The sequence below is a fragment of the Poecilia latipinna genome, unplaced genomic scaffold (genome assembly GCF_001443285.1).
Source record: "Poecilia latipinna isolate Pla-1442-1.1 unplaced genomic scaffold, P_latipinna-1.0 Scaffold501, whole genome shotgun sequence".
In the NCBI taxonomy this organism is placed as follows: Eukaryota; Metazoa; Chordata; class Actinopteri; order Cyprinodontiformes; family Poeciliidae; genus Poecilia; species Poecilia latipinna.
This window is the reverse complement of record NW_015113117.1, coordinates 177,932-201,746: the sequence shown is the minus strand read 5'-3', so window position 1 is coordinate 201,746 and position 23,815 is coordinate 177,932. Positions and strand designations below refer to the sequence as shown.

At 37.0% G+C, this 23,815-nt stretch overlaps 2 protein-coding genes across 4 annotated transcripts in view; both read right to left on the bottom strand.

Moving 5' to 3' along the window:
* Positions 1-5,312, bottom strand: part of LOC106952239 (uncharacterized) — a 74,991-nt gene extending 69,679 nt beyond the window's left edge. For 2 of the 3 annotated variants that reach the window (XM_015040235.1, XM_015040238.1), the window contains exons 1-4: positions 5,118-5,312; positions 1,913-1,954; positions 466-539; positions 295-363 (exon numbers count right to left, since the gene is read on the bottom strand). In XM_015040235.1, the coding sequence (XP_014895721.1) occupies positions 295-363; positions 466-539; positions 1,913-1,954; positions 5,118-5,262 (330 nt within the window). In that variant the 5' untranslated portion in view covers positions 5,263-5,312. The remainder of the gene's footprint in view (positions 1-294; positions 364-465; positions 540-1,912; positions 1,955-5,117) is intronic. The other variant, XM_015040237.1, reaches the window with a different exon arrangement.
* Positions 5,313-12,976: 7,664 nt separating this feature from the next.
* The window catches only part of naaladl2 (N-acetylated alpha-linked acidic dipeptidase like 2), a gene marked incomplete at its 5' end in the record, with an annotated part of 155,643 nt that continues 144,804 nt past the window's right edge, over positions 12,977-23,815 (bottom strand). Inside the window, one exon of the mRNA XM_015040234.1 lies at positions 12,977-16,531. Coding sequence (XP_014895720.1) covers positions 16,285-16,531 — 247 coding nt within the window. The remainder of the gene's footprint in view (positions 16,532-23,815) is intronic.

Genomic DNA, 23,815 nt, shown 5'->3' with positions numbered 1-23,815 from the left:
GATTAAATATTCCTGCCACAAACAGAATTTAAGACCTGTAATTAACATATTTAAGGCCTAATTAATTTTTAAAAAATTTAACTTAAGACATGTTATGACTTTAAGTTTAGCTACATGATCTTAAGACTTTTTCAAGGATGTGTGGGTGATCCGTGAAATATGGAGTAGTAAGATTGGCTCCTGAAAACCGCCCTGGTTCCTGGAAAAGGTTCCTGCAGTCGACATGCATCACTAAGAAGGTCACAAACAAACTGTAAGTAGAAGAAGGAACAGAGCCTGGTTTGTTCTCCTGACCTTTAGAGAGTCCAGTTGAACCACTTGACATTTTTGAAGAAGTTCCACAAAAAGATAAATGAGCAAGGCCTACAAAGCAAAAGATACGTCAATTCATAATACATCAATAACACATAATAGATAAACAGACAGAAAAATGTTTGCATTAACATTTTAATACACCTTGCTTACCTGAACAAAGAAGCCAACCAGAAAGGAGACCAGGAAGGGCACCAGGCCAGCATGTGCTATAGTGACTGGAAGACCTAAAAATGAAAATAATGTTGAACTGCCTCTGAATTTGATTCCCACCCAGGTAAAAGTGAAAACATGTGCTAGACGCTGTCTGTCGAGCTTTTTGTCGGTGTGTCTCAGAAACGTCTCTCTGCGCTGGCTCCAGATTTCTATAAAATATAATTGACAATGCTAATTTCCATATGAGATTTAAGTTACTGAGCAAGTATTAACTAGGAAGGGTCGGACCTCTGTGGAACTACACGAAAACTCTGCTCAAAACAAAGCAGTTAAATGTAATGTCCCATGTAATTTCCACCTCTACAAAAATCTCTCTGGTGTTGGCAACACTTCATAAAACACATTTAAATTTTCCTCTGCCTGGAAATGGACAGAGTTTTAATTATATTCCAAGTGAAGTTATATTTCAGAAAAGTCATGTAGGAGAAAGAGCAAACAGTCGCCACTGAACCTTTACCTTCATACTGTCATCTTTTCCAAAGCTACTACAAAATCAGGACATTAATATTTTTAAACCTAAGATGCCAGGTTTGAGGTTTCGGGTTGTCTACATTGTTTCTCAGGATGATTTTAAAAAGGATTTGAGGTGTGTCTGATTTTTGTGACTTGAAATTAGTTAAAGTTACTAAAGTTACCAGACACTACATTCAGGGGGGGAAAAATCATGGATGACTTTAAAGCAGTGCTTTAAAATCTGTTCCTCTTTAAACATCTGCTAATTAGGAAAACTATTTTAGTGAGTGAAGTTTGTTAGTATAAGAATGACATCACATTCCTGTCAAAAATCCTGATGCAGAAATCACAGCAGCATATTTATTAACTAAGTCAGTGCAGAGCTCTAGTGGGCATTTCCATTTATTAATGGGCCCATGAACACAGCATGGCGAGAGGTAAACACCCTATTTGTAAAGTACTTTTGCAAAGTATTTTAAAAATAGATTGCAAAAATCAAAACACAAATACAAAAAGTAACATAGATAAATTTAAATAATTCAAAAACAAATAAAACAACGTATACAAAGATTTACCTGACTTCAAAAAACTGATGGTGTCTCTCGCGGACATGAAAAGTTCCCAACAGACACGGGATTATGCTATTTTTAATGGTCTTATTTTTAATGGTTTTTGCATCCAAAGTATATTATTGCATTGATTGATGGCGACCTGGAACTTAAGGAGTTCTTAGGCATAGCATGTTTTTATTCCTGTTTTTCTTTATCTAAAGCTTTGAGTGCTCATTATAAAATAAAACTCCTTGGAATGCTAGCCTGAATATTAAACAACATTTCAGTTGTAACCAGTGAGGAAAGCTAACAAGAAGGACTTATGTGATGAGAGGAAGATTAGAATGTTTATAAATTCATAAAATAGTTTCAAAACTTACCTAAGATTCCAGTTCCTAGTATTGTTGCAATGGTCAGGAAGTCTGGAAAGACAAGTGCTGAAAACTTTAACATTAAGGCAAAACATTAACATTACTTTTTATTTCTTTATGCAGCTTACAGCCATATTTTGATTTTTCTAAAGATTATCCTACAAATTACGTCTCACTTTGCAAAACAAATTCCATCTCACTTTACAAAGAAAAAAACAGAAGCATAACATAAGTGGACTTAAATGGATAACATTTCTAGCAGTCAAACTATTACTACTCCTGATATATAATGTTTTGTGATGCCAGTTAAAAAAAAAAAAAAAAAAAAAAAAAACTAACTGGAAACTGAAGTAAGTGAAAGAACCGAGCCAGCAGTGTACACACCACTCTGAATACAGAGTGGTGTGTTGTGTGATTGGTCAGACATTTATGGGCGTGTTTTATGCAGAAATGTGATGGACAGCAATAATGGAGCTAAAGCGAAAGTTCAGACTGGAAGACTCCGCCCCCTCCATTCGCCCATCGACGTCATGCTCATCTCCCACCTCAGCACTGGACCTCACCCGGTGCGTTCAATCAGCAATCAGGCTCTGCATAAAGGATCCATAACCACGCCGTCAGCCGCTTCCCAGCTGCGTTCAACCCACCACCTCCCCTTCTCCACCCACATCCTTCAGTTCTCCACGATAGCACCCTTTCCTGACCACCACCACCAGTGTCGGGCCCTGGGGGAGAGCATCCCTAATCGGTTATCGAGATGTTCATCGAGTTCACATCAAATCTCAGCTCGAATTTGCTGCCGGGGTCCGAGCGCCAAAGAGCTGTTATTCATTCCTGTCATTAAATCTTTTAATTGTTCCCCTTTTGTCCGTCTGAGTCTTTCCAGATTGAACTGATATTTTGCTTCAACTAGCCAGCTTCCACTATCAGGTTTTTGTATCTGCAGGCGACTTGAACACGGAATGTTTAACTGCCGCAGTAAAAACTGATGCATGTTACCTCCTAAAACTCCTGCTAAAAAATTATCGATGGAAATTCCAATGCTGTTGCCCACGGAGAAAAGTGTGGCGCTTTCTCTGTGACTGTTTCATAAAAACATAACTAAGAATGGAGGGAGGGAGTAATTCCATCAAAGCGTGGATTAATACTTGAAATTTAATAAATGTGAAAAATACACTTTAATGTCTCAATTTGTAATTCTGCGATGCCTGGAGTTGGTTATCAGAATCCTACAGATTCCAGCAGAACTCTTTATAAATAACCATTTTCAATTGAAAATCAATTTTGAATCGATGCTGCAAAAATCGGATGAGATAGTAAAAGAGGAAGACTGCATGCAGTTTGATAAGTACTAGCATGGGAAGTCTAATAGCCAAGAAAAGCACAATTTTCTACACACATTCATATTGCAGTGACCATATTTTGTAATAAGGGCATTTGTGCAGTCCTGTGTGAATCCTCTGTGTTGTCTAACTGCTGATGGTACTGACAAGGCCGCCACCTTTCAGATGCATTTTATATTCATTACTTGGACTCGAGGAGCTAAAATTATCACTAGACGTAAGCTATCATTTTATAAATCAGCCTGGTCAATTTTCAGAATTCACTCATCCCTTCCATTATGTTCTCCTGACACATCTGATCAGTAATCAAACCTGTCATCAGAATTTCTCTCACTGTCTGTATTCCCAGGGCTCCTAACAACCACTCAGCTACCTCTGATTGACAAAGAGATCATAAGAGTTCCAGAGGAACATGGGTACAGTGACGCTAATCGTCATAAATGCTACTTTTAGTTTGATTCTTCAGTTGGTTGTCACTTCTCCCTTGTATTTTGAAATGCTTCAGTCTGATCCAACTTCAAAGTATAAAGCTGTATGTTGAAAAGAAGGAAAGAAGTCAAGAAAAAAGTAATCCTAAATGTCACCTACTACATATTTTTAACAACTTCTAAAGGATTTCAGGAAAAAAAGAAGATTATTTCAAAGAACAAAATTAAAAGCTCCTTTTGAATTTAATGTGATTCAGGTAATTCAAACCATTACGAAAGCACTTGAGCTGAAAATGTGCATGCTGTATTTTTGTAAGTGGCCAACATTCATTTTATAAAAGTAAAAAAAGACATGATACAAAATGGAAACATCAAATAAAAGTGAAAAATGATTGATGCATACTCTGATACATATCTGACAGCAATTCAGAGCTGTAGCTATGTACAAGTAAATATAAGAAACAAAAAGAAAAAAAATGAAGACAACACCAATGACTTAGAAAACTGGCAGAAAACAAAAGCCCAGAAGTCTAAAACTAAATCTGTGTTCAAATGCAAAAATGAACTTATTTTACCATTTTATAAACCTGGACACACATCAGTAAAATTTACCCTCTTCCAGTTTAGACTGCAGACACTTCAAAGAAAAAAAGTTAGAGTATTCACATACAGAAGTCAAAATATTGTAGCAAGACCAAAGACAATGACACCAACATTTTCATAAAGGTGACAGACAAAATAAAAAGTCTGTTTTGTGTCTTAAACTCCCTGTCATGTCTTGTGTTAGCTGTCTACGGGGAATTCCACAGAACCTCACTTCAAAAAATCCTAACTATCCTTTTATGAAAATTAATATAGAAGAGAATGTTTAGCAGAAAACACATCAACCAGAATGAAATCATATACTACGTGGAAAAAATATTTTCTGTCCTTTATTCCGTCCCGACACTGTGAAAACCAACGATTTTTGATCAGTCTTATAAGAAGAAAAAATCGACTCCATATAACTTTTGTTTTGGTTGACTTAACATATATTTGATGACTAACTTAAGCAAACGTTAGTGCTAAACGTGCCGCTAATAAATTATTAAAGTAATTGGTAAGCAGTTCAACCATGGTACAACAGACATTCTACTGATGTGTATGTGATAATTGATCTAAACGTAATTTTTGAGGAAGCTGCGGTGTTCAGCACAGCAGACACCTCACTGCGGTCTACCTGCTAACTCCCCCCACCCCTCACCCCGTCTCCCCTTCTCTCCACTCTTAGCGCCAATGTTTATTGGAGGGTTTGCTTCTGCTAAACTGGGATATGACTTGGGTCCGTTATGATGATGTGACAAAGCAAACGGTGGACATTAATGACAGGTAGCGCGTTTGTCATTTATTTTTCAGACATTCAGGGACAGCTGTTTGTCTCCCATAATGTGTGTCGGTACTCACAGCACTGCAGATAAATGCACCGCAACCTCCAGTGTCTGTCCTGGTTTTTCCGCGTAATTTTGATGGACAGAGGGCTGAGGCTGTAGTCGGGGTTGGGACAGGGGCTTGTGTGAGCTCTTATCTCCCCCGCTTCGGTCGCCATCATTTTCACTTCTCCTGCTTCCTCTCTCCTCCGCCCCCTCCTACATCCCCGCCTTCACTCACGAGTGAGCGCGAGCGACCTCCCGGCTGCGCGTGCCTGGCAGGATTCGTTTCAAAGCAAAAATGTAAGCTGACTTTAAGTCGCCTGTGTGATTGAATTGAAATGTTTTTGTTGTTGTTATTGTTGCTTTATGTAAAATGCCCCGAGACTACATTTGTTGTGAATTGGCGCTATAGAAATTTAATTGAAATACACTAGTGCAGTGTGTATTTATATATATATATATATATATATATATATATATATATATAACGCACACGTGCACACACACACAACAATAACACCTATAATACTAAAATCACTTGTTCCAGAGGCTCAAAGAGCCTAAAGATAATACTCAGATCTAGTTGATGATTATTGCAGAATGCAATTAAATTCTTGAAGTTTTGCATGTCTCTCTTCACTCTTCACTCAGTTCTGTTTAATTCAAATAATTATCTTTGGTCCACACAAAATACAAAACATCTCTGTTTGTGCACTGATCTTGGTGATCAACAGTGCGTCCAGGTTGCAGTTTAAATATGTTGCCCAAAATGGCAAGGTATCCTTATTGTGTTATGAGCACTGTGTGGAAAACTGCCTCAACTGGGCATTCACTGTTCATTGTTTTAGGAATTCAGTTAAGCAACGGTTACTAGATAATCTAAGTTGTATTCCTGTTTGTTTTTTTTAAATGTTTAAACCTTCTTAAAGTGTATTTTCTTTTTAAAGGTTATAACTTCTTTTTAAAAATAATTTTATTATAAATGTTTACTTTAAATTGTACTACTTCTAGCTATACCTTGATTTATTGAAGGATCTTCAATAAATCAGGTCCTGTATGTCGTTATGCATGTTAAATGTATTTTTTTAAATACATCGACCTACCAGGGGTTGGTATGTTTGCATGTTCTATACCAGTTGATTAATATGCACTGTCCTCTTTATGAAAAAGAAATAAATCAAAATCTAAATGGTTAAGAAGTTGGAGACTAAAATAATTTCAAAATGATGTTTGTTTTCCTAGTTAACCTATCTGGTCAGCCAATCTAGTTGGTTGGATTTTAACACCTCTCCTAAGACCAGTGCTTGCATTGTGGGGGCAGAATGTGTCTTTGTAGCATTAAGCATAATGAGGGAGGGCGGGAGGAGGCGAAGGAGGAGAGTGACTGAATAAATGTGCTTGAGTTGGAATCTGTCTGTAGGATTGGACTGAATTTATTTATCTATTTATTTTTAGTAAAGTGCTTTAAGATGACAAATATGAATTGGTGCTTTATAAACAAACAGAATAAATTAAATTGAATTGTGTCAACTATGTGGCACAAAGAATCTTTTGTGTCTGCTGACCTTCTCTCTCTGTAACGTCGAACTGTTGGATGCTCTGGTAACAACCTGTACATTTCAACTCCAGTCCGGTGTCACTTCTTATATGTACAGGTGCCCGTTAAGGACATGCCATCGGAAGTCTGAATGTCTGCAAAATTAGAATTAAGTCCAATTGTTCTCACTGGAGGTGGAAGTTGGCATTTATCTGAGGATTTGTGATTGACTAGTTTTAATGCATGAGAAGACAACACTAACATTCTCTGGTTTGGTGGAGTGTGTGTGGCTTTTTGTGTTTTTGACTCAATTGAAGTTTTATGTGATAAACAACTTAACCTTATGCCTGTTTATGTAATAATGAATGTGTTCAAATAATAATACACCATTAAAGAAAAGACAAGTCATTAAAACTCTTGTGAAAAAAAGTATTAACCAAAATAAAATAAATGAAAAAAAAACATTAAATGTAATTCATATCATAATCACCTTCAATTGAAGAAAAATACAAGAAAACCTGCAATGAGAAAGCATAATTGTTAGGAAATCATGACAGCACTCATGATTTCAGTTGATTCATGCTGCTGACTCTCCCTCTCTCTCTTGCTGATTACTCATTGTCCTGTACTGCTCCCCATTTAGACACCTGCTCAGTTTGAGATTGTCTCATGTCTTTGTCACAGGCTTCAAGCCTCACCTCATAATCCATGAGAGTTTAGCTGTTCATTGAACTTGCCTGTTCAATGAACAGCAAGTTCAATGAAGTATATATTGAACTATATATATAATGAACTATATATATAGAGATTGTCAATGTCGCAGCCAGCAAAATCTGATCTAAGATAAATTATCTTCTATAAAGCAAAACTAATTTTGTAATTATTTTCCCTCCAAATTTCCTTCTCTGACTTCTTGACCACACAGAACATTTCTCTCTCCCCTCATCACACATATTTCTCGAGAAAAATGTAATTTTTTTTCTGAGAAAGTTTTAAAGGCTTTGCTTCCATCTGACCATCAGCTTTAATTCCATCTTACTTCCAATAAATTGGACCTTCTGGCTTCAAGGAAAGGGTTCAGTTGGTGAAAAATAGCACTATTTGATCAAAGTACTCTTGACTCCCTCAAATTGTTCCACATGCTTTTTTAGAAATGTTGAAGTGCCATGTATTTCTCTATTTATGCAGGATTATCCATTTGTTCCTAAATTACGTCTTATTTTGAGGATGTGTTGCATTTGGAAGTTCGAACCAATTCAAATTTTCAGTGACAAAACAGAAACTTCAGTTATGACAGCCGGGGCCACACAGGTTTTAATAGCAACACAGAGGCTATGTAGCTTTAGCATTATGCTACATCTCCTGGAACCATTGGAGAGGTAATACTCAGAGAGAGGGCAACCATGCTAGTGTACCGAGTTAGCACTGCCCTTGGAATATAATGAGAAATGTAAGGTAAGGTAAGTTAATTGTATTTATATAGCACACTTTCAGCAACAAGGCAATTCAAAGTCCTTGAGCTTGTGAAGCTGGGAGGTAATACAATGATTGGTAATGCAACAAAAGACAGAAATGGAAGGATGCTGACTGTTCTGTGAAAAGAGTGTGTTCTGTACTTAGTAATGTTTTTGGCTATATCTAGTCATAGTTTGAGGGCTTGTCCTGTGTTCTTTCCCCCAATTCTCCTCATCCTCTCTCCTTCATACTTAAATCTGTTTACACATAGGCTTCCACATAGGGGGCCGGGGCCAAAAGAAAGAGGGAAGACTTCTAAACAGACAATATAAAGGTGACATATGTTGATGAAACTACAGTCATTTACATGGTGCTCACTGACACTCGAGTAAATTGATAAAGAACCAAAAAGAAAAAAAAAGTTTAATTTTTGTCAATTTTATTAGCTCATCAGTGTTTTATTTTTTCTTGTTGTTCAGGGCACAATATGTTATCAGTCTTGCATTTTCATTGTTTGTCGTTATTTGCTTTCTTGGAAAATCCACTCTATTGATCACCCTTCAACTCCGTCTGGAGTTTTATTGATACATTTTAAGATTTTAAGCAGAAGGCATCAAAAATAGCATCTAACATTACCTAAAATCTTGTAAAGTTATGTTTTTGGAGATATTTCTGTCTGACAGCAACATAATGTTGCTTTGGTCTGTTGGGGTGAGATACATGTAGAATCATTTTCCTGTGCCCGATGTTTAACTTGTCTCTATCCACTTCACAGAAATAACCTCTTTCCAGAGCTGGATCTTGTGATGCACTGAAAAAATACAGCATATTGTAGAATAACAGGACCATAAGTCCCTTAACCCAGGGGATGAAATGTGAGCAATTATCCAAGTTGAGCTGTCCAGAAGTCTGACTCAAGGTGTTGCCCTGAGGAGTTAGCCGTGTTCTGTAGTAAACCTCAGTGTTTAAGTCTGGAGTGAGCAGTTTGTATTGAACTGGTCTGATACTCTGCTGTGGAGTTTTCTCAGGGTTACCTCTGGCCTCTTTGTCCCTGCTCTACAGCCTCTATACTATGCCCTTTGGTTTATAGTGGTGTCACTATATGTAGGTTTTCATTTTTAATGGTGCTACATGTATATTAAAAATGATTTATTTTCAATACAATGCTGCCAGCCAAGACTCACCTTCAGTTTGTCTCCACTCCATGTAAAAATCTTTACTGTTTCTCAAACCAAGCAGACCGAGATCCTTTGACAGTCCACTCAGGTGCACTTCAATGAAACAACTGAGAAAATCATACAAGTTTAACAGAGGTGCACAACATATTTAATCACGACAAATATATTTGTTTTAATTTCATCATCACAAGAGAATGCTTTGATACAATATTTGGTAGGATGCTATGTTTCATGTGCGATGCATGCAAATTCGTCATGCCAAAATACCTGGCTTGTTGGTCCATAATAAAAACAGTGTGAATGTTTCAACGAAGGAAAGAAAGTGAGGGAAAATATGGCTTAGTAGTAAACCATATTTACTATTCACTATTGCAATTAGATGTTTTTCATTAATTATTCAACTTTCAGGGCAACACAACAGAAGTTTAAAGGTTTGCTGAAAAAAGTGACATGAAGCCCTTTTTAATGTATCTGTAGGCGTGTGTGTGTGTGTGTGTCCTCTCATTTCTGTAGTCTGCATAGAACTTTTTCTAGTGTATTCACTAACATTCTGAAGTCCAACAAGCTTTACGGGGGATCAGGCTCTGTTCTCATGTGTTGCATCCATTTTTTTACCATTAGAGGTTAAATTTAGAATTATGTTGTGAATTTGGTTACTAGTAATGTGTAGGATTAGGGCTAAACATAAAAGCAGTCACTAAAATTAATGGAAGTAAAAACAAACTCCTAATATGGTTGGACATACATATTTTTGTGTTTGTGCATGTGTGTGTGTAGTATGGTATGTATGATACCAACAGTAAAACAGACTCAGGGTTAAACATACTTTTATTGTAAAACATTGTTAAATTACTTCAAGGGTGCAAATATATATAAAATACCCCAAACATGCCAACAACAATGATGTCATACATTAAAACCAGACAAAAACAAAGTTAAACATCTGGAAGGAATGCTCTGATTTGGATGTATTTTGAGCACATGCAGTCCAATGATGATTGGATTTCCAAGGATCTGACATGTTTTGAAGGGCATCAAAAACATGACATCATCAAAAAGTAACTAATGTGACATCTCAAGGGAAATTACAGTAATGCTATCAGGGATTAGCCAACGTGTCCATAAGTCAGTGGTAAGAGTGAGTCATTGTCACTTCCAACCCATAATTCACTGCTTTGACTGACTGTCAGAAGCTCTGGCCACTGCCTGTAAAACTGAAGGCCCCGCATACTCAGGTGTTCTTCACTCCATGGAGGTCCACAAGAACATGAAGTGGACTCACCGCCGGACACAGCTGCATAGAGGTTGATTGCTTGGCAGGAAACATTGTTCACATCAAACCATTTTGTATGAAACAACAAGGTTGTGAGTTGCTGCAACCAGTAGCAAAGACACCATTCTCTGTGCCGCACTGACAGCTGTGTGTGGCCCCAGTGCAGAAGAAATGGGGCTAAGCGCCAACTCATAAAACTTGCTACTATCCATTCAGATTGTGGGAAATGAAGGAATTCATTATGAGAATTTTTGGCAATGAAAACTAAACTCTCTGCCGAAAGTGCACAGTGTGCACAGACGAATATGCACAGTACACTGGAGTATGCGAGACCCGTCACCCTTCAGTACTGTTCGTAATGTGCAGCTCCTTGCAAATTCTATCATTTCAATATAGCATTTGTTTTCAAAGTTATTGTTGGTTTGTCAAATGGTACATTTAAGAAATGCTGAGACACATTTGTACATATAAAAAAAAGAACTATTTTGCCTTTACAATTTTTTTATGTAAATGTTTTACATCAGACAGATTTTAATATTAGACTAAAATGTCCTGAGCAAATATAACATGCAGTTTTTAAAAAATGCTTTACAAAACAGCCTATATAGAAAAGTGACCCCAACCATTGACAGTGAAGAACCATATTTTCAGTTCAATAACACTGACCACACCTGACCCTGATTTCTGCCAGACCTGCAGACTTATAAAATAGTTTTTATTTTAAAAAAGCGATGCATCATTCCCTGATATAAGGAAATTCAAAACACACCTTTTTTTTCCCCTTTTTTTTTTTTTTTTTTACCTTTGCATACTCTAAACTGTTTCTGGAGTGTTGGATTACTTTAAATGCATTCAAATTTTACTGGGCTTCTTAAGATCACTCACTTTCTCATCTTTGCAGTGGCTGTTCACTCTCTCCTACACTATTTGGAACTTCCATCCTTGCCCTTTATACTCTGTGCAGACTCTAAAATCGTTCAAGAACAGCTTCAAAAGAAAAATAATACACTGATCCAGGAGATCACAAAACCATCTTGAACTCTGCAGGCCTCACTTGCCTCAGGTGAGGTCAGTGTTCATGATTTAAGAAAGACTGGTCTAAAGCTACATCCATTCCAAGGCTAAAACCACTATGGACCAAAACAAATATTTACCAAGAAACATTTTGACTTTTGCTATTACATTTCTGCAAACTTTAGAGACAAAAGTGGAAGGTGTGTGACCTCTGACAAGTGGAGTAAATTTACCACATCATTTCAGAAAACGATATCATACCAGGCATGGTGACACGGTGATGGTCTGGGGTTGCTTTCTGCTTTGGGAACTGGATGACTTGGAGTTGATAGGACCAGAAATTCTACTTTCAGCCAGAAAATCCTAACAGAGTACATCCATTAGACCACTAATTAGTAGCTGCATTTCCATTACAAATGTCTGTAAAACTTTGTGAATGCTCCACAAAAACATTTTACAATTGTGGTATTTACATTAAATAAGAAACAAAATTAAAATCACACGTGAATAAGTTTGTTAATACCATAAGTAATTAAAAAAACATGAAGATGACCACTTCCTGTTGTCATCTTCTTTGTGGTTTGCAACAGTGGCAACATCTGGTTGCTGATCATGTGACTCATATGGTACAAACATTGTTTCCATTGCTGTTTTGTAAATTAACCAGTTTCAATATGGCCAAAGAAAAACCCACCTCACTCTAGCAGCAAGACTTTTTATATAAAAAAAAACCCAAACAAACAAACAAAAACAAGTTTTATTTTTTTTCCAAAACAACCATTTTTCTATTAAGCAAATGTATTTTCAAAATGTGAAATTGTGCAATTATTATGATCAATGAAAATGCAGCAACTGTTAGCTGAAGAGAATTTGGAATATTAACTTGGACAATGATCTGAAACACAGCAGTAAGTACACCTTGGTTTTAAGAAAACAAAATAAGTCAAAGTCTGCTCTTAAATCCAACTGAGGCATTGTGGCATGACCTCTGACCTCCTGGTCATGCTTAGAAACCCTCCAGTGTGGCTCAATTTAAACAAAATGTAGTGAGATACATTTCTGCCACAGCGGTGTGAAAGTCGTCTAACCCAGTAAGTGTGGCAGTTGTTACTATCACTGGCTCAAGCTGTTCAGGGTAATTCGTTTTTACATGGAGTGTGGTTACTTTGAACAGTTTCTTCCCTGAATAAAAATAATAATAATAAAAAAAATCACAATTTTAAATATGCATTTGTTTTCACTGACAATATATTTGTCTGATAAACTTGTTTGAGGATGTGAAACGTTTCAGTGTTACTAAAAGCAGAACCAGATTAAGTCTGTAAGAGAGCAAATGCCTTTTTAGTTTGCTAGAAACAATAACTTCTGTTACTTTTAAAAACCAAGACAAGAAACAATGAATCTGGCACCAACTCCTATACATCATTCAAATGCAGTACAATTTTCCAAATACAGCAGTTTTCATAACTGCCTACAATGAGGCATATTTAATATTGCTTACATATAGTTTACACAGACACCAGGTCAAGTCAAGTATTTTTCAAATGGCTTCTCAAAGGTAGCATGTCTCTGTGGTTGTGCAATGATGCATTGAGAACTGTATGTAACCACATTTACACCAGTTGATTAGGGTCATTATTAATTTTCATTTTGCTTTTTTACATTGATAAGTTTATCATAAACTGTTAAAGAACAGTGATCTGTGTTCTGTCCATGCGATTACAAAGCATACGAATGAACCTGATTAAATAAACTGGAACAAACAAATCATCCTGCAGCACATAAAGCTGGTCTGTTAGCTTTCTGGATTTCATCCAAGATTGTAACTGTGCAGAGATGTTCGCATTTCTACTAAGCCAGCTAGGAGTACAGTCACAGCAATAAAAGCAGAATCAAAAGCCAATTCTTACTGTTTTTATATCTTTAACATTGGGTTATAATTTGGGTTATAACCCAAATTCACCATGGTCATATGTGATTCACCACAAATCACTTATTCTTAAATTAACAATTAAGAATTCTTAATTTAAATTCTTCATAATTTAAATGACCTCAAGTTGGGTCCCAACGTCTATTTTGGGTTTCTGCATTTACTAGTTAAATATAAATGTATACAATGTTTGATGCCAAAATAGTGTTTGGATGAAACTCTGCTTAAGTCTCTGAAATTATCCCATTATGATTTACGTTGTATAATTTAAAGGCCAGTGTTCAGGATCTAACTATGGTATGAACAAAGTTAGATTTAATGTCCTGTTTGTATTTGTGCTGCCTGAGGCTGGACTTCCAAACTGTTGTCACTCAGAATAAATCCAACCTATGTCACAGAGTTACCTTGAAAAAATTAAAGTCAACGCAACACAGCAAATATCAGACTTTACATTGATTTTCCACCGTGTAGAAAGAACAATAAATTTGTGCAATTATTCTAAAAAGAGAGAAAAATAAATATACACTACCAAGTATCATAACCTGATGATATACTCATGACATTTTTTGTCCTAACATAAATTAAAGCATGCATACCATTATTTAAAGTGATTTTGCCTACAAAGAGACATATAGGTACAGTATTTTTTCGGTGAATGATTTTCAGACTACTGACAATTCCACTCAGCATGACATTTAGGACCGACTGGATTTTGAACCTACACTTCAAAATCATACAGACTTACTGGAACACAGCAAGAGAAACATGAGACAGACAAAATCCAGTTCACAAACCTGAAAAAGACATAAAACACTGCCATCAAGAACAAATGGCACACAAGCAAACAAGAACTATAACTCCAATACCCAGGAGAGTAAAAAGGTGATGCCTGGGTTTTCAGACCAACAAACCAACAGTGTCTAAAGACAGTCCTTCTTCTTATAACAATAATTTGTTATGTTTGTACAAAACAAAACCTAACAAACAAAAAAAACATAACTGTTTTTTTCCAGCAAAGAAAACATTTATAAGAATTTGATTCAAATTTACAGCAAACCAATTTTCACTCACCTTGTTAAAGGTGGAGTTTATAGAGTATGGCGACATCTGTTGGTGTACGCTGGAATTTTCAGCCCCTGCTCTTACCACTCCAGTGTTTATTTGTCTCACTTGCAAGAATAACGGAACAAGACAAATCGGAATTAAAAGTTGCACTTTTTAGGTACTAAAAAACACATGAATTTGTATTTCCATGCAATTTTACAAGCAAGAAGAAAAACCAGGGTTGGGAGGAAACTACATGCAAATCACAGGTTAATGTGAAAACCTCATATTGCCAAAGATTACAGGAATTTTTTGGGGGGGTAAAATATTTAACAGACTCAAGAAAGCTCCTTATTAAAGGCACACAAGCTGTTTAATATATCCCTGACAATAATTTTGTTGTTTCATTACTGTAAATTTCTGCATTCAAAAGTTTGGTAGTTGCATACCAATAATCGGTCTAACTTACAAAATGTTCTTTATCAAACTTTCTTAAAAATGTATGCACATCTATTTAAAAAAGACAATATATGCAAAGACTCAAAAATCTAAAGTTTTTAACGCATCATCATGGCTATAGAAACACAAACAACCAGGAAATACATCAATCTAAGAAATTCTTCCTAGAAAACCTAAAAAGTATTTTTGTGTATTTTCCAGCTGGCTTCCTGGAATACATTCACATGAACACAACTAATTAGCACTAAGAAAACCATCATAAAATATAATAGACTAGAACAATCATCATGCCTTGAAACTGTACTACAAATACATTAAAATATATTATTCTTTTCTTAGCATTAAGTTATTTTATTAAATGGTTTGCACAAAAACTTTCAAAAAATCATGCCTAACTACAACAAACTTAAAGGCCTGTTAATTTTTTTTTAAAATAAAATCTGGAAAATCCTTTTTAAAGGATTTCTGATGATCAAATAATACAAAAAAATCACGTAATGTGGTTGAGGTTAAAATAACTATATTGACAATAAATATGGATTAGCTCACAGTGATTTTTACTCTACTTTACTAGGATGGCTTTTGTTTGTCGCATTAACAGATTGGTAGATTTTTTTTTTTTTTTAAAGAAAAACATTATTTTCCAACTTGAATTTTATTTCACTTCAAATGCAGACCATCATCTATCTGGAGAGAGTTGGGATTTCCTAAAGCAAAGTCTCCTTCAGAAACAAAATGGCTTCTTGGTGTTTTATTGGTGAACAGCCTAACACACTTCAGTGCTCAAAGGATTTAAAGTGTTAAATATATTCTGTTAATTCACCAAGGCTACACTTTAAAGAGAAACTCAAATACTCTTCCATTTTCTTTGCTTTTAAACACTGAAATTTGATTTTCTTTTCAACCTCACATTGATTCTGAAGTGCTACTTTCATTTTCTTTGTACATTTAGTGCTGGAATTTGTTTAGTGAGAAGGAAAAAAACTTCCACATCAAGTGGAGCAAGTGTTAAAAGGAAAATCAGGTAAAGTAACATAACATTTAGAAAATAGCCATTCACCTTTTGGTTCAAACTTGTTGGAAGACAGATTAGTGCAATTTAAGCAGACCCACTTTTCTGTATCATTTGCATAACAAATAGTAGTGCAACAAGTTAGATCTGATACATTCATAATATTTTTTTTTTATCTGTTTTTGCATGATTTGGATTTTTAAAAAAAAGTAGCTGAAACTGTAAATTTCATTCTTTCTTGAACCTCAGAGTGATTTTCGACATTGGTAGAGGAGGCGCTCTTTACATCTGCATTAGAATCATTTGGTGGCGCCTGGGTAATTCTGGAACAGGTCCAACCCAAAGCCAACCAGCCTCTCGGCCGAGCGCAGCGCCCTGAGGATCAGAGACAGAGACTGGTTCTTGGCACTGTGGCAGAAGGCGTCCTTGTTTAGAGCGTAGTGCTTGGCCACTTTGCTCGTCACGCTGCAGTGCAGAACCACATCTGGGGAGAACTTGAGGATGGAGAACTGAGGAGTTTTTCCTGGAAGGCTGTAAAGTAAATTTCTGTAGAGACCAAGAAAAAAACAACAACAATTGATCAGATTACAAAAGAAAAACCAACACAAAGCTTTGGACACTGCGATGACGAAATTCTTTTGTGGTTACATACATACAAATAAACAAGTTTGAGAAGATATTTTGCTGTTTCCTTGTTTTTATTGGTGATGTTTTTCATTGATTCTACATTGTTATGAAGAATAATAAGATTAAAGGGAGTCAAGTGCAAAGTTAATAAAAGTTATTGAAAATGAACAGAATCATAAAACTCATCGTATTTGCCAGTTGGCTATTCTGAATTTGCAGTTGGAAAAACAACAAAAACATCCCACGGACGTTGGAATTACGCCTGAGAAAGATCAAGATTGCCAAGCAGCTCTCAGTTTAGTTTCCAGCATGGTTGCTAAGGATATAGAATGTAGTAAAAGTTGCTGGCATAAATTATTTTGTAGCATGTCTTACAATTTGTATTTGATTAAACCAGAGCCAACAACAGTGCAGCAAAATATCTATTTGTGAACATGTTCCTTTTGTGTTCTAACATGAACAGAACTCTGTTCTTCTGGGCTTTCATCACAAACACCAAGTGGCACTAAAATAAATGGCAAATTGCAACTAAACTGCTGTCAACTTGGCTGTGATTTTATTTCCAGATCCAAGCTCCAACGACTAACCATGTGAAACATTAGCCATCCCACAAAATGACCTGAAGGCTTCATTTCAATGTTTTTAGCTGCTAGCTCAAGGGAAAGTATTAACAATGGTCAATTAGCAGAGCAGACGAAGGTGCTAGAAATTGTTCTTTTGTCAACCGTGTTCACTTCAGAGGAAACGTGCTGCTGATGTGCGTTTAAAGAGCTTCACAAGAAAGGATGCTGCTGCCAGCAAGACGACACTCAAATCAGCTTTTCATCAAACCACCAAGAACTTTCAGCTGCTCAAAAGAGAGCCTCAAGTTGTCAATTAAGTCCAGCAGCTGCCTGCATAAAGAACCTTCAGTTACAGGACGGGCTTCCCACCAGCACAGGGCTTTCCCAAAAACTACAGGCAGGTTCCACACAGCAAGCTGGAATGTTTCAGACCCGGGGCTGGATGGGCCTCTAATCATGGTGGATTCTACAATAACATAATTTGGATAAAATTGACATTAAATATTTAAGCTGAAATATGTGCAGGTTTCAGATAGCGTAGCCCTATCAGCATCATACATTTTGCAGGACAATAAATTGTCACAGAAAATTATTGCAATAAACGATAATATTGTTGATTTGAACACAGCTGAAACAATAAAGAAAATGGTTCATGATGCGTCTGAAAACAACATATCCCTTCAAAGAATATTGACCACCAGAATGGAAATGATCAAGCTCATTTTAATTTATCATGTCATTATTTGCTTGTAACAGGCTTACGATATAAGATATTTTAAGATATCTTTAAAAGGCTCTGAGCTGGAATGCTTTTTGAAGCTCGTTCCTTTCGGTCCAAGACAGAAACCTATTTGTAGGATTTTCAGTGCCGCACATCTCATTTAAAATAAACAAGTCACTGCTAGATGAGGTGGGTCTCACCTAGCAGTGACATATAAATGATCATCAACAGTCAACAGAAAGCTGTCTCTCCTGAGCACGTGTCTTTTTCTAATTCATTCCAGTGGCCATTTTCTGTCATGGTTTTGTGTAAATTGTCTGACACATTATGTTGACTGAAAACAGCAACTTGTGAAGAACTGTTTTTCACTCATGTGACCTCTGCCCTCTTTGCTGTCTGCACCATGTAAGTTATTGGCTGTAAAAGTCCTCTCTCCATACAGTACAGATACGTAGATAAGTCTTTGGGGGTAGAAGAGTAGTCATTTGTAGGTCAGAATGGCACAAACTGCAGAGTGTTTCTCTCGATGGGACTGAAGAACATTGATTTCTCCTAAAGTGGCTGAACGGACAGTCTTAGAGAGTAAATGGAGTGATTCTTCATCTGTTAAGACGCAGGTCGTGTTCTATAGGGTGTGAAGAGTACTGACCTTCAGCACACAATTCAGACTCAAAGACAGAGCACTGTGAAAATCCTCCGTCTAGCTCTGGAAACTGCTAAATATACCACAGAGACTGTCCCAGAAGGACAGAGGCACTGGGAATATGTTGATAATATGTTCTTGGGATGACAAAGGTGAAATCAATCCCAGTCCCCATGCTCAGAGAACAGTTTTTCTAAATGAATTTCTGAAGGAGGTGCCAATTTTTTCTGGAGTTGTTGTTTCAGCATGCTTCTCAGCAGGGGAGGTTCTCAGCTGGGTCTGTGCTCTCCCAGCTGGAAACACAACGGCATGGCATAAGGCCTCGGCACCGGGGAAACAGGGCTCTAAATCCACACTAAATACTGATATTTGTCTCACAAACTGTTAAAAATGGTAGCGTTTCTCCTCACTCTGCAGTCCCACATTCTGCAAAAACATGCAACAAACCAGTCAACCCTTTCTCTAATGACAAGGCTTTAACTGGGTCTTCCCCAGTCAGCATTTGTCCTGCGCAGTTTTGGAACCATCACAGTCGCACCTGACCAGGTATTGCATGCAAGCAATTTGATTGGCAGCAGACTGGATTCATTGATTGGTCTGTGGATTTCTGTCACGAGATGAGCAAAGGCAGCACTTGTGGAGCACATACAGCGTCAACTTGACAAAGCAACCAGCAATGAACAGATAAACCGAGAAATTTCAGGATATTAGCTGCCTGAGATTACAACATGACATCATCTGAGCGCCGACCAAAGTGCCTGTGTGTTCAGGCTCCAACGTTCCCATTCAAAAGTGAGGAACACACCGCCATTGGCTAGAACCAAACCACACATTAACCGGCTAGAGTGATAATGGTTCTGAAATACAGATTAAAGTTATCACATCTGGCTGGAACTGATGATGATTAACAAATGTTAGGTTTTCATAAAGCAGAAGCGCATTTTTCAATCTTATCATTCTTGACTAAATACCTCTGGTTGGTTCTCATCTTTTTCATGCCAAAATGTACCAGTACAAGAATAAGTGGCAGCTGAAAACAGACCCAAAGTGAAACAAAGGAGGTGAACTCCACACACCAACAAAAGGGACACAGCTGATGCTCAAAGTCTCGTTTATAACAAACAGGAGGCCATTCAGCAGCTCTCTGTTAGCGTTCCGGTTTATAGGAGCTGCTTTTGAAGAACCTCTGAGCTTAGAGAAGATATATGTCATTGATTGGTGTGCTTCTCCAAACCCTGACATGACCCCCTAATGGTGACCACCTGCTGCTCTGAAACATAAATGGAGTTCAAGTCAAGTCTGGAGCCTCAGGTTTGAATCCAGGCGCTGCAGCGGCAAGCATCCAGGGCTGACGGCTGCTTGGAGCATCTGCAGCCTCTCAGACTTCAAATAAGTACTTTTATCTCCACAAGCTCTTAGTAATAAGACATTTTATGTGATCATTCTGAATAAAATATGAGACCATGTTAAACGTAAATATTTCTGGATATTGATATTTGACAATATTTGAAGAAATGTTTTTTTTTTTTTTTTTTTTGCAAGTGATTTTTGGCTCATTTTTAATGAGCATAAAAGTCCATTGACTAAAAAAGCCGCCCTTCAGTTTCTAAAAGCACTCTAAATAGTGGGAACCTGTTGTTAAACAGAATAATGTGTTATTAAATCAACATAATCATAATGTTTGTTACAAAGCCTCAAACTACATATGGATAATGTTAGAAAGCTGAATAGAATCTTCTGTTATTGGCACATTTATTGCTTCTTGGGAATAAAAAGCAACAGCTTAGAATGTGAAATGTTTGCTCTAACACAGATGGCCTGCAAATTCAGTGGTTCCATCAAGTCTTTTATTGCCTTCAATAAGCATCAAACTGGTATCAAAGGCTTTATTCTGGTGCATAAACTGGAAAAAGATGGTCGTATGGTTAAGTTGGCGCATTAGTCTTGGAGGTAAATGTGGAACTTAAACTCTGAAGCCTAATACTACTGCATGTGCACTGAAGTCATACACTACACCCAAAAAGATGAAAACTGAAATGCATAATATATGCAAACAGGGTGACAGACTGTGGATTTTATGAATCAATCATTTCACAGGCAAAGCCTCATCATAGTTACAAAGCCTGCTGTAATCTGTCTGCTTTATGTGTTTGTTTCCCGACAGTTAAGGTCTTGGTCTGGTTCCATTTTGTTTTTGTGTAACTCCATATTGACTTTCCTCACATGTACTACACTCTCCTACTGCAATCATTTCACCTTACAACGTGAAACCATTGCTTTATAAAATCAGCCTTCCATCACCTGAAGAACATCTCCAGGATTGAAGGACTAATGTCTCAGCAGGATCTAGAGAAACTCATCCACTCATGTCTTTAGTCACATTGATTACTGCAGCTTTGGAACTGAAAACAGGTCTCAGGTCTGGATAAAAAAAAATCAATCCTCCAGCTGAAGCTGATCCAGAATGCTGCTGTCGATGTTCTGACTAAAACCAGGAAGATAGAGCACATTGCCTAGTTCTAAAGTCCTTCCACTCCACTGACAGAGCAGACATTAAAATCCTGTTGTTAGTTTCTAAATAACTGAACGGCTCAGCACCACAATACATTAAAGATCTACGATTGTTGTATCAACCTTCCAGACCTCTCAGGTCTTCTACTCTGCTCTGCATCCAGAACCAGAATCAAACATGAAGAAGCAGCATTCAGCTTCTATGCACCACAAATCTGGAACAAACTTTCCGAAAATTGCAAAACAGCCGAAACACAGAGTTCCTTTAAATCTAGACTAAATCCCCGCCCCCTGTTTAGAGCTGCTTTTGTACCATAATAAAAGGAGCACTGACCAACAAATTCAACATGTATGAATTCATAAGCTATGCTTTAATCTCTTCTGGTCATCACATTTCACCTTCTACACTCAGATTTTTCACTGTAACATATCTGCCTCAAACATGTGAAGTTAGAACTTGATCAAATGACAGAATGAACCATCATCCCCTACATTACCAAAGCTTTTACATTATTGCAAAGTATACTAGAAGTTGGGACAAAGTGAACTATTACAGCCATGTGTTAAATATGTTGAAGTCCCTTGGATTCCCCTCCACCGGAGGGGAATCCAACTATGAGAGATTCATTATTAATCGCACTTCAGAAGCCTTTGCTGTCCCAATTACATTGGACTAGTACAGTCAAAATAAATATTGAAGTTAACATCAGTTGGCTGGAATAGTTTGGAGTTAGTTTACCTGGTGTGGCACTGGGGGCTATGCACAGTTTGCCCTACATAACATCTAGAACTAAACTTGTGGGTTTATAAATGTAACACCAAAAAGTGAAAGTCTATGCAGAAAAGGTTTCGTGGTTCATTCTGATGTCATTGACACTTTCATTAATATGAATATTTACTCTTTTGCTTTTATCCATTCCGAACTAGTGACATGCTTTTGCAGGTTAAATATATGTTTTGCAGTTTGTACTGTTTCAAAGAAATGCATGAGGTTGCATCAGTTTACCCCAACTAAAGATGTAAACGCACAAGAATCCCACACCAGACCAAGGCATGACTAGAACTTAAATACTATGTGAGACAGGTGAGAAGGATAACTGGTGAAAAACATGAGCTAAATTAAGAAGAAGGCTGAGCTGAGGAACTTAGGGGAAGCAGACTGGACAGAGAGTACAGGAAAAAATGCAAACAAGAAATCAAACCTGACAATCAGTATAACATGCACTACCTGAACTTATTGAGGAGATTACTAACTCTACAGATAAAAAGAGATTTGCTGTGTGTGTATTAACAGATCTCAAAAGAGCATTTGATACTATAAATAACATTTTAATCAGCGCTCAGAGCAGCAGCGTTGCTCCAGCGTTCTCAACATGTGTCTACCAAAATAGAGATTAAAGGATAATTAAACAGACTACTACTACTTGACCTTTGGAATGTCAAGAAGAGACTTTGGTAGTGTACAGATAAACTAAACCTTACATTTAAAGGGATTACAAAAATAAAAACAATAAAAAGTTTATTCAAAGAGAAAACCACTAAATAAAAGTCCAAACAACAAAGGTTGAAATCGTTTGTCCCGGGTCTGGTGTTGCATTCAGCAGACGCCTCTCAAACAAAATGATGAGTTTTTTTTTAGAACTTTGGGTCAAGTAGCGATAGAGAACTGGACAGGGCGACTCCTACTCTAACCATGGACTTAGTTACTCTTCTCAGATTGACATTCAGGAACATTCTTAGCTGTAATATACACAGCAGGAAAAAATGCTCAAACCTGCTTTTAATCAGCTAATCAAATACATGTGGCTCATATGAACACAGTAAGGGTGTGCTTTCTTTTTCACATGCAACATTTCCCAATCTGTTTCTGTAAATCTGAAGCTGGATTTTGATTAATTTACATTCTGGTAAACATCATAACCCCAAAAACTGAATATCGATGCTCTTTTTTTAAACATTATTGTGCACATTGCTCCACAAGACATCAACTAAACACCCTTCACTGAAACTTAAAGATTACAAATACACAATGACTTCTGCATTTATGTTGGTTCAAACATGACTCAGGTTTTCCAAGTGAACAGTTTAATGATTATTCAGCATCCCAAGACCAATTGTTCCAACTCTGTGAAGGAATAGTAACGTCCTTTATAAATGAACGTGATTAAGCCTTAATGGCTTCCAAGCATGATGAAGCAGCTAATTTTAGTTTGGATGCTAATGGAAGTAGGGGGACAATTAACATGTCTATTACTGCCATAAACTGTGAATAACAATGAAAAGCAGACACCATTTATTATCAAAGCATCCAGCAGAAGAGCAGATCACTTTAAGAGCCGCAGGAGGAGGAGAGCCAGTATGAATGCTAAAATCAAACCCAGCAGGGGTTTACTGTCACAAACCCCCCCCACAACTACAGCATCAGATAAGAAGGTCCCCGCTGACAGTCAAGGTCAGCTGGACTCTAAATGTAATTTCATTTCATTTATAGTGTTTATTTTTTAACTGTGTAGTTTGACCTCAGCAAATTAATCAGCTGATCTGGAGCAGAGCCAATGAATTAATAACAGCTGTTCTGCCCCGAGGAGCTCCTGCCAAGAAATGCAGTAAAAAAAACCCAACAAAAATCTAGTATTTCTCATTTTCTTTATTTTATCAGAACTCCTAAAAATGCATGTGATTCTGTGAAGCTCCAGTTTGTGTTTCATTGGGGCCTGCCCATAGCATTGCATGGCAGGCACCTATTGTTCTACACCCAATAGAGC